Source organism: Hyalella azteca, unplaced genomic scaffold (genome assembly GCF_000764305.2).
Source record: "Hyalella azteca isolate HAZT.00-mixed unplaced genomic scaffold, Hazt_2.0.2 contig4041, whole genome shotgun sequence".
NCBI classification, from domain to species: domain Eukaryota; kingdom Metazoa; phylum Arthropoda; class Malacostraca; order Amphipoda; family Hyalellidae; genus Hyalella; species Hyalella azteca.
The window spans coordinates 42,941-56,406 of record NW_025934267.1 but is presented as its reverse complement, the minus strand read 5'-3'; the positions used below and the strand labels follow the sequence as shown (position 1 = coordinate 56,406).

General features: G+C 40.4%; 1 protein-coding gene across 4 annotated transcripts in view; it reads right to left on the bottom strand.

Annotated features, from left to right (window-relative positions):
• The window catches only part of LOC108665509 (aryl hydrocarbon receptor nuclear translocator homolog), a 62,219-nt gene that overhangs the window by 16,241 nt on the left and 32,512 nt on the right, over nt 1–13,466 (bottom strand). For all 4 annotated transcript variants that reach the window (XM_018152265.2, XM_018152267.2, XM_018152266.2 and 1 more), the window contains one exon: nt 8,319–8,476. In XM_018152265.2, coding sequence (XP_018007754.1) covers nt 8,319–8,476 — 158 coding nt within the window. The remainder of the gene's footprint in view (nt 1–8,318; nt 8,477–13,466) is intronic.

Below are 13,466 nucleotides of genomic sequence, written 5' to 3'. Positions count from 1 at the left end.
GTGTACAACAAACCGGTCTTATAACGACACCACACCATCGTTTGACCGCTGGCTACCATGCCGTATGTAGGAATTTTTTTATCTCAAATGATTAAATCTATGCATGTATGAAAAGTTAAAATAAAAAATGTATATTTTTAGTCATGTATGAATTTTTTAAAGTAATAAATAAATATATATTAACGAATTAAACCACCTCAATGCGACAAACTATGTCCGGAAATAATTATAAACCATCTACAAAATTGGTAATGCCATTAGAACGAATTTCCACATTAGTTTTTTTTGGAACGTAATTGTGATCATTTTATAGAAACTATCGATTTTTAACTTTTTCATTGGTCTGTAACTTACCAACTACGTAGAATATAAACAGGCTTACGGATTGACTAGTCAATCTAATAAATGATTAAACGTAGAAAAAATGCTTGAGATTGACCGCTTTGAAATACAGAACAATTACAAGAAAGTTATTCTCTTTCACCACAATATAACAACAACTGACATTAACTAGTCAAGTAAATAACTAATATGAATAGACATGTTTAAGAATATCCGCGTTGAAATACGGAAGAAGCATGCAAAAGTTTTTTTTTTTGTACCATTAAGAATAATGGAGTAGAAATACGGATCAACACACAAAAATATTTTCTTGCACCATTAGTACAAAGATAGCTAATAGGATTATCATGAACTTATTGGTTAAACTTGAAGCACCGACAGGGAGTAGCGATGATGGTAGCTGATATCGTATATCTTGTATCAACACTAAGAGTTGACCAGTACGGATACGATAAGTATACGTCTTACTGAAGCACGGACGATATAAACTACTCTAACCGTAAAACTTATACGGTGCAACATTTGACACATAATCAGAAATTAGGTCATTGCAAGCTTCTGGTGACGAAAAATAAGGACATGACACGTCAGGAATGATTATCTATAACTTCACTTCATTACATAACGCATTGTGTGCCTTTAAACATAGCATGGCATAATTAAAAGGTTGCAAACAAATTCCTTGCTAGTAAAATGAACGACATAAAAGCTGGATTACTTTCAATTTGACGTTATAATTCAAGAAATGTGATAGAAATTATTTGGTGCGATAAACTTGGCCGAAAAAAATATACGGCAGACACTTGTAGGTCGCTCATCAGGCTCATGGACGCAGGACAATTCTGCCCACGCGGAGATGTTCATCAACGGACGCTGAGGATATCGCCTCGTCAAGTTCTCTCAACTCAGCATGCTTAATTAAAGAACATAATCATGTTTCAAGTGACCAACTGGGCATCTTCTAAGAACATAATCATGTTTCAAGTGACCAACTGGGCATGTTATACGAACATAATCATGTTTCAAGTGACCAACTGGGCATGTTATACGAACATAATCATGCTTCAAGTGACCAACTGGGCATGTTATACAAACATAATCATGCTTCAAGTGACCAACTGGGCATGTTCTACGAACAGAATCATGCTTCAAGTGACCAACTGGGCATGTTATACGAACATAATCATGCTTCAAATGACCAACTGGGCATGTTATACAAACATAATCATGCTTCAAGTGACCAACTGGGCATGTTCTACGAACATAATCATGTTTCAAGTGACCAACTGGGCATCTTCTAAGAACATTATCATGTTTCAAGTGACCAACTCGGTATGCTTAACAAACGTTATCATGTATCAAATAACAACTGGCTTCATGTGTGACAGCACAAATAAGTCGTCACCACAGCTATGGAATAGAATAGAATAGAAGTGTCGGCGTTGAAGAAATAGGCCCATGGCCTATTTCTATAGCTATAACAGTCTTGTTAAAATTATTCAATGACGGCAGCTCGATCAACAACCTTTACACGCTCTGTGCTAGTCATGCAAGCATCAAAAGGCCTTTAGCAAAAGCTGCGTCAAAGACCTCAGCTACAGACACAGTAGCGCCTTTGTTACAAGACAGCGCCTCTTCTGGCACCAAGCAAGGAGGCGCTGAATAAAGACGTACTTTGGTTGAGGATTCTAAAGAAAAGACGCGTTTAGAATGGGCATACTGAATAAAAGAAGCACTTAGATTGGGCATAATGAATTAAAGAGGCTATTAGAGTGAGCATACTGATTAGAGGCTTTCTCATACTGAATCTTGTCTGGAGCATTCATTTGACCTGATGAAATACAGAATCTTGTCTGGAGCAATCATTTGACCTGATAACATGAACCAAGAGCATAACATGAGCATTATTTTGAAGATGATACTAATTTCTGGGCTCGTGGGTGTGCAAGAGAGGTATTTATTTCTACATTCGGCGCCTTAAGCCTGCTTTCAAATACAGAATAGGTAAGAGGAAACCTTGCACAGAGCATGATTAAATGAATTTGTATGATTATATTCAGCTTCAATAGCAAGGAAAAAAATAACAGTTTGACGCCACATTATGTTTGGAGCCTCAATCACACAAATGATTACAATGATGGTAATAGTTGTGAGGGAAACCGGTATCATTAATTGTGGGAGGGAAATCTGAAATACAGTATTATTAAAAACTATTATATATATATTATACTTCAATAATATGTATTTCTTTGAACATGTATGCGTAAGAAGCTGTATATGATCATGGAAGGCAAGCTCATTGGGCGCCAGGGCTCAGGAGGGACTGCAATAAAGATGAAGATTTATTTGAGACGCGCGTGATGGCCGATGCTGTCAGGTATAATGCCAAGCTGAATATTTATAAAGAAACATTCGTGCATTTCGATGGCGAACCAAGCCTGATAACTTCGTAGTGCCAGGGACGAGACGGTATCCTTACCTTACCCTTCTAAAAATTCTTCTTCGGGTATTTTGTACAGAAAACGTCGACTTCATTAAAATTCCGGCCACGATAGTACCCAAATATAGAACATTCTAGACACGATGGCCACAAAACAGAGAGAACGAAAATGTGTAAAACAACCTGACATATTTTAATAAATTCACCGCTGGCTTTAGAATGGCGAAATTTGCATGAGTCAGAAAGAATTTCATGTGTGGATAAACGATGGATAACTCTTGCCCCATAAAACCATTGACATCATCAATCTTTCATTTTACTTATTATTTGCGGTTTTGTTCTTTGCTGTTTTTTCTATACAGATTTGTAGCTCAAATTAAAATTTTAGATTGATCACTCCAACAAGTCATTCTATACACATATTTCACGTCGTAATCTCTAGCTGCAATTACCAATCGTTTATTCCGACTCATTGTGATCGTTACCTTACACTATACACGATTATTCATTATTCATCATTAACATGAGTACAGCGAGCATGAGTATAAGTACGGTCCCCATACTCATTACTCACACCTCCATAGCTAACGAATGTACGCATATGACACGCAGCACGAAGCCCGTTAGGCCGTGCGTGCAGGGATGTGACGGTGCGTGAGGCTAAGAAAGCGTTCAACATTACTACGCTTAACAGGGCGAATAATCGAGAGCGTCAGGACAAGTGTACCAGAGCACGACCAACATTCACGATACTAAGCTGCATTCATCAACGATACATGATGGTTAGTGGACTGCGGACGGTACACGAGACAACACAAACTTTACGAAGATCATTGGTACGATACGTTGTTTAATGACATAGCAATGGATTCACGATATGTAAGATAGTCAGCAAAGCAGTTATCGTGATCGTCGATACGATGCGCTCATCAACGACGTCTGTTATCGCTACACCGACGATAAAGGGGGACGAGGAGAGTGGTAGCAGAGATAAGAACCGGTACGCGATAATGATGGAGGTGAGATTGAAGGGGCGATGAGAGACAAGTGTGAAAGATCTATAATGCCGAGAACGACACGCATCGATGATAAAGGAAGTTGCAGGGTGAGTGACCAGAGGAAGGAGATAAGATGCAAGAATACACATAGTGTCTATACTAGAAATGTTAGTGTAGGTCGGGTGTAGAAATATTCATGACGAATTTTTAGATTGTGTCTACGTTCTGGGACTTCAACGCTGATACAGGTAAGGATCCAGCTGCCAGCCAACTTCGAACTTCTTGATAGCACAAATACACAGATACACATTACGTTATCCAGCAACGCAAAACTGGATCCAGCTACGCATTACGTTACCCATCTACGTACAAATGTGTCCAGTTATGTACAAGTTTATCCATGTACGACAACATCTACCAAGCAGCGCATTTACTTGCCCGGGCGGCGACTTCAGAGCAGATTGCCACCGAAAAGTCTTCTCCTCAGCGGGGAGTTCAATGAACCGAGCAAGGACGATACTCCCTGGCTGCGGGAGGCTGCATGGGGCCGGCGAACGCGGGAGGAATAAAGGGATTGCAAGGAGTACACAAGTAGCGCAGGAGAGGAAAGAATGAAAACGAGAAGGCAGGAGATTAAAAAAAAAATAGAATGCAGAACGCGGTAGGATGCAGATGAGAGAAAGTAGGAGATGAAATAATGCAAAATGAGAAGTCAGAAAAGAAAAGAATGTAATACGAGAAACTCGTAAGATAGAGAAACCGGTGAGGCTTGACAAGCAGGGTATCGTGCGTGGAAAAATCACTCATCTTGCACGCTTCAGCACTCTTGTGTGCTTCAGGCCGAGTAGTATGTGAATGTGTGAAGCTATGTGTGTTAGTGAGAGGGTGTGAGTGTGTGAGAAGGCATCGGTGGGAAGAGGTTGTGATGCCCGGGAGTGATGCGTGAGATGCTGCCGGCCCTAAGCACCCGTCGGGCAGCAGGATGACACATCACAGAGTGGAGAATAGTAGGTAGCTTGTAGCATTGCAGGGAACTGTAGTAGATTGTGGCATCTTACCGTGTAGCATCGCAGTGTGCTGTAGCAGTAGCACCTATACGTAAAGGCACAGCACCCCCGTGTAGCAGTATCCAGATCGCAACCAAGGATAGCATACAACGAGCTTTGGCTACCCACGTGGCGCTGTAGGCATGAGTGTCGTCACTCGTAGGAGAGATGCACGAGACGCTAGGTCGTGGCGCCCGTCACATGCGGCCTTAGTATCCTTAGTACCTCAGTATCTTTGGTACCTCAGTATCCTTAGTACCTGAGTATCTTGGTACCTTAGTATCCTTAGTACCTTTGGTACCTTAGTATCCTTAATATCTTTGGTACCTTAGTATCCTTAGTACCTCAGTACCTTTGGTACCTTAGTATCCTTAGTACCTTATAGTATCCTAATTAAGGATACCCCTTAATATCCTTACTGCGCGTTTCGGACGTCGCAGTCCCAAGCCACGCCCAAGCGGCCAGTCCAACAAAAGGGCCAACATCACACTAGATGGTAGCAACGTTTACGATACTCGAATAAGGACCAACACCCTATACATTGCCAAAAAAGAGCACGAAAGCTGGAGATGAAAAATACCCGTTGAAATTACTTAAGTTACTAAAGTTAAAATCAATTCTGTAGCTCGCTCTTTCGTTTGATGACGAAATGTGTTTTAGCAACGGCAAGCGTAGAGTCTTGAAGATATTAATGAGTCGGCCGTAGCATTCCCTACGCAGGATTGCGGTAGAGCAATTCCAACACAAGATTGTGACCCCCGCCCACTAATGAGGCAATTGTCACTTATCACGGCAATCTTTAGAGTTGACCAAAATGTTTTTGAAAATTCTATACATGATGAAGTAATGAAGACCCACGAAATATGAACAAGTAAGACGTCCAAATAAAGCACGAGCTCGAGAACCAGACGATCTGATCTGCGAAACGCGGCGCATTTTTTAGTGCACGGCTTTCTCCTTCCCTTCGCAGTACACTCGGAAAAATAGTTGGATGGCATTGTCTAAATATCTCGACATACGCTCTTACCCAACGTAGGAGCAGAGAGCGTACGTATCACTGAGAAGCTCTTTTGCTGAGCGAAACTGAGTCAAGATGACTCACACAAGCGTTAACAATTGCATCGCTTTTTGAACAAAGTCTCAGCCATTTCTTTGAGTGAGCACCGCTGTAAGCATGCTTGCATATTTCGTTACTGCGCACACTTCAGTAATAGTGGTATATCACTTATTGTTGCGGAAATAAAGTTGCAATAATAATGTATGCTACTTTCTAAACTTGCCTGCATTGCGATGCTCTAGATTCGCACCTTAAAACATGGTTCGCTTTAAACAAGCAGGCGAATTTTTTCAGCACATTGCCGACCAGCAGGTGCGCCAAGTTTGCACTCGAGACAAATGCGCCGAAGGCAAGACTGAGGCAAAAATTATTCCAAGGATACATCGTAGAGTTTGGTGTTATCTTTGCTGTCCGTGTTGTGGCCATTTCAATTACTTCTCAGCTTGTTGCTAAATTGTTCCAGCAGCAGACTCGCTTGTTTCACAGCTGATAGAAGTTGTTTTTTGTCATCTTGTGTAGCTTGCAGCCAAACGTGGCTTGTACAACGAGAAAACAACTTCAACTCACGACGGCACGCCTCATGCAAGCCACTTTTTACAATTTAGCCGCAAAGAAAACCACCTAAGTATTTCTTTTAAAAATATACCAAAGTCGACACTATATAATTTTACAGTAAATTTGACACTGCAGCGCGATTTTTTATTCGAAAGTTGAAGAAGCATTTCCCTAGACAAATTTTGCACGATTCGAGAATATAGAATTGTTGAACGCAGTTCAAGTTTTTAATGAAGAACCGTGAGATGAAAGATATTTTCGATAATAACAGACGATATATTAACCGTCAATCGCATCAGAACATGGCAGACGTGAATGCTTTGATATCAAGTGATTCAATTACCAATCAGGATTGCGGCGGATGGCGAACAACATTTGAGTTAAAGACAAACTTCGAGAAGCAGGGGTCAGTTTCGGCGACCAGTGAAGTGTGAAATGGATAGCGAATGACGGCAATTAAGAGACGGCCGCTAGCATGGCGTGCAGTCTCGGGACAGAGACGAGGCATGTTCTAATCGTCTTATAATTGCCTGCCTTGCTAACGGCACGACCGGTTACCGCTTGTGATGCGAAGTAGTAGCCGTGGTAGGGAGCTTGGCTCAATGTCTCATTTGCAACTGCAAACTTATCACTTGTGTTGGAAAGATAAACGCCCATCGTTGGCACTTCATAATTGCCTTCCAGTTAGCATGGATCCTCTCTCTTTCCCAACTTCACATATGTCAATATGTAAACATTTGTATAAAAGGAATTACCACTTGAAGTATACCAGTGCATTTAAGTAGAAAAATTCTTCGTTTGTCAACTTTACATACGTCAATGAAGCACTCTTAAATAAAACATATTAAAATTACAAGCTCGCCGAAAGAACAGCGTACACTTCCTGCACACATGCAGGAAGGCCCACATGCGTGCGCAAGCTGCACACATGTATGGATGTTGGAATTACACGTGTTACGAAGCCACGCATGGAAACCCACCTAATTTTTGATATGCAGTCTAATACGAACAAAAATTTTGAAGAAAAGACCATTTTAGCTAACTGCATTCGCAATGCCATAATTGCTCAACACTAACAAGTTCAGTTAAACTGAATATAACGATCATAAATTACTGCTTAGATATCTTTTGTGTGAACTAGCAGGGAGATTACCGTATCGAATTTCAAATAGATGATGTTACACTAAATGCCTCTAATTAACACTTCGTGTGCTTAATGTGTGTGTGGTAGAGAGGATATAGTACACCTTTGCTCCGGTGAACTCGTGTGTAACAATTCATACAATTTGTGCGTGGACATGTGGATCTGCATTAAAGTGCTCTAACACATCACTTGCATGTGCATAAAAAGGTAACAAAAATTGAATACTTCACTTACAGAGGCAAGACTGCACGCAGAGACTGTCCAAAAAGTTGCACTCACCCCACGGAGGCCATGTTCATGTATGGTGATGCTGAACATGAATCATGAAAATTATGGTGATAATGATAATGATGGCACAATGGTTCAACTCACTCCAGAGTGAGCAAATGTATGGTGATTATGAATATGATATAAATGATGGTGATGATGGTACAATGATGTAACTCACTCCTGAGTGGGCGCATGTATGGTGATATGAACAAGAGATAAATGATGGTGGTACAATGGTGCAACTCATCCAAGAGTGAGCACATGTATGGTGATTATGAATATGATATAAGTACAATGGTGTAACTCACCCCTGAGTGAGCGCATGTATGGTGATTATGAACAAGACATAAATGATGGTGGTGCTGATGCTGATATAATGGTGTAACCCACCCCTGAGTGAGCGCATGTATGGTGATTATGAACAAGACATAAATGATGGTGATGATGGTGCAATGATGTAACTCACCCCTGAGTGAGCGCATATGCGCAACAGCCATGCGCAAGATGGTGAGCTTGTCAGGTTTACGGGCGAGGGCTGAACATGTAGGCACCATGTCGCTGAGCTCGGCTATGTAGGCAGTCATCTTGTTGCGTCGCCGCCGCTCTATTTCGCAGTGGTTCTCTCTGTCGGAACACATACAATCAATAATAATATATCATTGATAATATTCATGAATGAATAAGTAGAGCAGCTAGTCACGCATAACATAGATGGGTCCCGGCAATATGTATGTGTGGGCATGAGGCTCAATGTTTAAAAGGAGCCTCAACATCTAACTTATATTGTGCTATGCTTCAAGAACAATATATTACCGCGAATATGATGAGTTTATATGATGGAAGTTGCAATATTTACTGGTGATGACGTCACGTATCTTCTCCATCAAATTTCAAGACAATGATTATAACGCCTGTTGAGCGTGTATAATTTACGTATAGCAATACATTCAATAATATACAACATGTGCGGTCACACATTAGAAGTACTATCATTCTTAATTAGGATGTGTAGTAGTTGAATTAAACATACGATGCATTACAATGACATTGGGTACACAATGTGACGCTACGCTACGTTGATTGTAACCTAAAAGCACAAGACACACACAGGACTTAAAATAACGTAACAAACAATATACAATTAATAGTGCATGCACATGACGCCTTCATGTTTCATTCAAGACAACATGACACGCCGCATGATAACCACATTAACCTGTACCACAGACCATAACCGTTCGAGCCACCCTCTCTGTTTTTGGTACAGGGCATAAGACGAGCGAAATATCCGCTTATCACGAAATAATTAGTTATAAATATACAAATAATAAAATAATGGCGAAGTAACCTAAATAAAATATAACTCAGAGAATATAACAGAAAAAACCGTCAGTAATAATGAGATAGATTTTGAAAATTTTGTACACGTCAATTAGAAAAAATCATTGATGTTTATTTACAACAAATAAATCATTAATGGACAACTTGACCAAATTATGGGCGAAACATCGGTGGACACTCGATGAGTAACGGTTAGCCTCCCAGAGATACTCTCAATATTTGATACCGGAGAAGTAAAATGGAAGATAAAAGAAAATAATTCTCAACGTCTGCTTGGAGCTAAATAATTTCAAATCTTTCCAGACACCGCATTATTAGGAACTCATTTAACTCCTAAATCTGTTATAGGAAAAGAATGTCGTGGTAATTGTTATTTGTAAAATTAATTTAGGTCTCAATATAGGTATTTTGCCTCAGATCAAGATTTTCTTCGTTATCACTGTGAACATTTGGAACCAGGCGGGTGCCACGTGAACTGCGCATAATAAATACTTCATTTCATTTACACATGCAGCTTTGCCCCAAGAGTTTGCGTTGCCTAATTTTTGAGCATTCGTTCGAGGACGCTCATTGCACAGAAAATTTATCTCACGCCGTAGTGTTGCGATTACTTCTGTGAAGGTTATCGAGTCCTCGTTATCATGTACGATAACGTACAGATCGCACACTACTATCGTACTTTGAACTCGAGCGTAGCTCCTGCACTTGGGTGCACTTGCCTCTCGCACTTTGCTTTCTTTCTTTGGACTCGTACTTTGCCCTCACACTTGCACTTTGCCCTAATATTACACTTTCACTGTGCTATTTCCATGCAACGCGACGTATATATACCTTAACAGTTCAATTCTTGATGGAGAAAAAGTAATTGCGTAATGAGAACATCAGATATATTTTCTCCGTCTGTCTTACTCAATGCGTACTGTGTCTCGTATATTAAGGAGACATCCGTTCTCAATTAAGTTAGCCTTAGCCGCCTCCCCAAAACCTACACCCATTCATATTTATACAGGAACTTATTCATGATTCAACCCTTATCTACCAAGGGGAGGACAAAAATGCCCCTAACTTTTTAAGCTTCCAATAAAAAGTTGTCGGTGAATCTTACAGACTTTGTCCGCCGGGATATCACGACTGGAATTCATAGTATCAATAATATTACAGTTTTCTTTATTTCCACCATGTTATATTTTGCAGAATAAGTAAAACTTCCTACCATCATACATTGAGGCAGCAAGCTTCAGGTACTGCCAGGCATCAGGCGTCAGTTGCACTCCAACTTCCGAGGAGTAATGTCGATGCCACTGCCCTGTCTCCACAGTCCCCACATTCACACCATCAGCAACATAACCACCACAGCATAATCGCTCTGTAGTTAGTTAGTTTAGTGGCCAAATGTTTACTAGCGCTTCAGTTATTTAGCTATATCGCACCGAAAGTCAAGATGAACATCACCAAACAGGTGGAAGGTCTCGGTTATCGAGAGTTTCTCAAATCAAAATTTGTTCATCAGCCATAAGGCGCGGAAGGTCTCAATTATCCAGCCCGCTGAAGCTGGCTTGAAAGAAGTAGCGTTAGCATCTCAAAGAGACGAAGTGACAAGGAGGGACAGGTGACAAGGAGGGACAGGTGACAAGGAGGGACAGGTGACAAGGAGGGACAGGTGACAAGGAGGGACAGGTGACAAGGAGGGACAGGTGACAAGCAACAGAAACTAAGACACTCGAACAAGAGGTCGTTTACACGGGACGTCGGCCGATCGCACGAGAAAGACAAAGAAGGGAAATGTACGGAATCCTATTAACATAATAAATTACTGTAAGGAATCCTACCTACATAATAATTTAATGTAAGGAATCCTACCTACATAACAACTTAACCCCACAACTGAGACCTGCAGTCAGACACCGTGAGCTCAGCGGTGGGGCGCTCAGGAACAATCCCCCTAGGAGCGCGAAATCCCATAGGACTTCTGACGAGCACAGACACGCGTCAGAAGTCCCCCCTGTCTCTGTTCGACCCTTGAAACATTTTCCTATCATATCTTAAAACTTTCAACGCAGTTCTTGTAACTGGCAATTTCCTACCAGATCTTAAAACAATTCAGAGCAGTTTTTGTAGCTGCGATTTTCCTACCAAATCCTGTAGCAATTTCAACGCAGTTATAACAACAATAATTTCACCTAATAGAGCCTATAACCAAGTTCTCAATGAAGCTATTTCAGTATAGATGAGCACTGCAGCGATATCTTACCATTTCTGCTCCTTGCCAGATTTAAAATCTAGTAAAATAATAATATAAATAATACGGTACCTCTCGGCGCGGTAATCACTGGATCGTCAATCAGATAATAGTTTTTTTTTCTTTTTTTTAAATGCCTCCCACACTCACCATTCCAACAAAAAGGGATTTATTAATTTTATTAATTAAAAACAGGGAATGGTTTCATGCCAATGATCAGGGCCCCGACCTTAACGCCTCTGATGGTGGCCTACTGAGGCGTTAAGGTGGCCTCTCAGATAATAGTTTAGATCTTATCTGTCATAACGCTAGCTAAGCCAGTCCTTGCAAATTACTCAGTTCCGAGCGTTCGATTGACTGCTAAAATGAAACTAACATTGAGATCCGGAGCGTTCGAACATAAATAATTTAGTTATCCCAATTTCAAACTGTTTTAGAAAAACCGTCTGCATCCATGCATGGAAAAGCAGGTGAAATTTAAAATTAAAGCAGCATAACTGATAATAATGTCGTTGAGATTGCAATGCAAGTGATAATATTGGCATTAACCCAAAAAAATTGACAATAGTAGGTATATAGAAATAGTAAGTGATTGATGAATTGGTTAATGGGTAGTGGCATATGGCAATCATAGAACGTACACGATCGGTGATGATCACGTGATAAAATTCCCTCACATGCCGACCCTCAGCTACCCTCAGAAATGAGCAGGACTTAGTCCATATGGCAAACAGTTTCTACCCTCGTGTGGGTCATCCTGACACATTTTGGCCCGACAAAATTTCGTATGTCAGTGCTACGTGAGAAAGGTAACATATAAACAGGTCATCTCTCGGAGTGTAGAAATAGCACAGGTCACAGAACGCAACGTCGGCGTTATTACGTGTCATTAATTTCAACGACACACGGTGACGCTGGCCTGCCTTGAACATGTCAGCATAAATGTGAAAATTTTACTGTCCACGCGCAGACTGTGGCAGTTCGCACTGTAAAAATATCCACGCGACGACTGTGATGTATCTGAGATACAGACACATTCCTACGATAAGCCTAGAGTGTCACGCATACATCTACAGTGATGTATCAGAGATAAGACACATTCCTATGATAGGCCTAGTGTTTCACAAATACAAGAGCGTGATGTATCAGAGATACAGACACATTCTCGAGCCGAGCTTAGTGCATCACGAGAACATTTCTACACTGATGTATCAGAGATACAGATACATCTAAAGCCATGTATCAGAGATACAGACACATCTAAAGCCATGTATCATCGCGAAATCCCATAGGACTTCTGACGAGCACAGACACGCGTCAGAAGTCCCCCCTGAGGAGAATCACTCCGTAAGAGATCAATTTTCGAATATCGCTAATGTTTGGGCGGACATGTTACGCTCCATCTATGTTGTTCTTTATGGTATTCCAGATGATAGTCATGCACGACGAGCAGATATTGCTACTGTAACGAGCATGTATTACCTCTTATTTTTATTGTTGAACTCTATTTAGAGGACAAAGAATCCAGAACATCTAGAGAATTCACATTTCGATGATGTTTTGATCGGACTTTATAGATAAATTTTCAAGTGTAAAAAACGGTTAATATACTTGGGTGAAAATGGTACTAAACCGTTTAGCACAAGAAAATGTTGCTAGACCGTTTAGCACAAGAAAACGGTACCAAACCGTTTAGCACAAGAAAACAAATAAGTAAACTCAAACATTTACCAGTGATTCTAAAATACTACTACTATGTTACAAGAGTTTAGTTTCAGTGACGATTATAGACATAAATAAATATCGACATAGAAATGTAAACAGGAGATATTAGTTAAGAAAGTAGGAATTCTGGGGACACTAGTTCAAACTTCCAAGATAGATCCAGCGGTGTAACTAGATCAGCTCCAAAAATACCAGCTAAAATTTTTGTTGTGTTTGCAATATTATTTATATTGTGTTTATATATTGTCTTTGCAATAACAATAAAGATGCAATTGCATCTTTATTGCATCTTTAACTCCGTTAAAGATA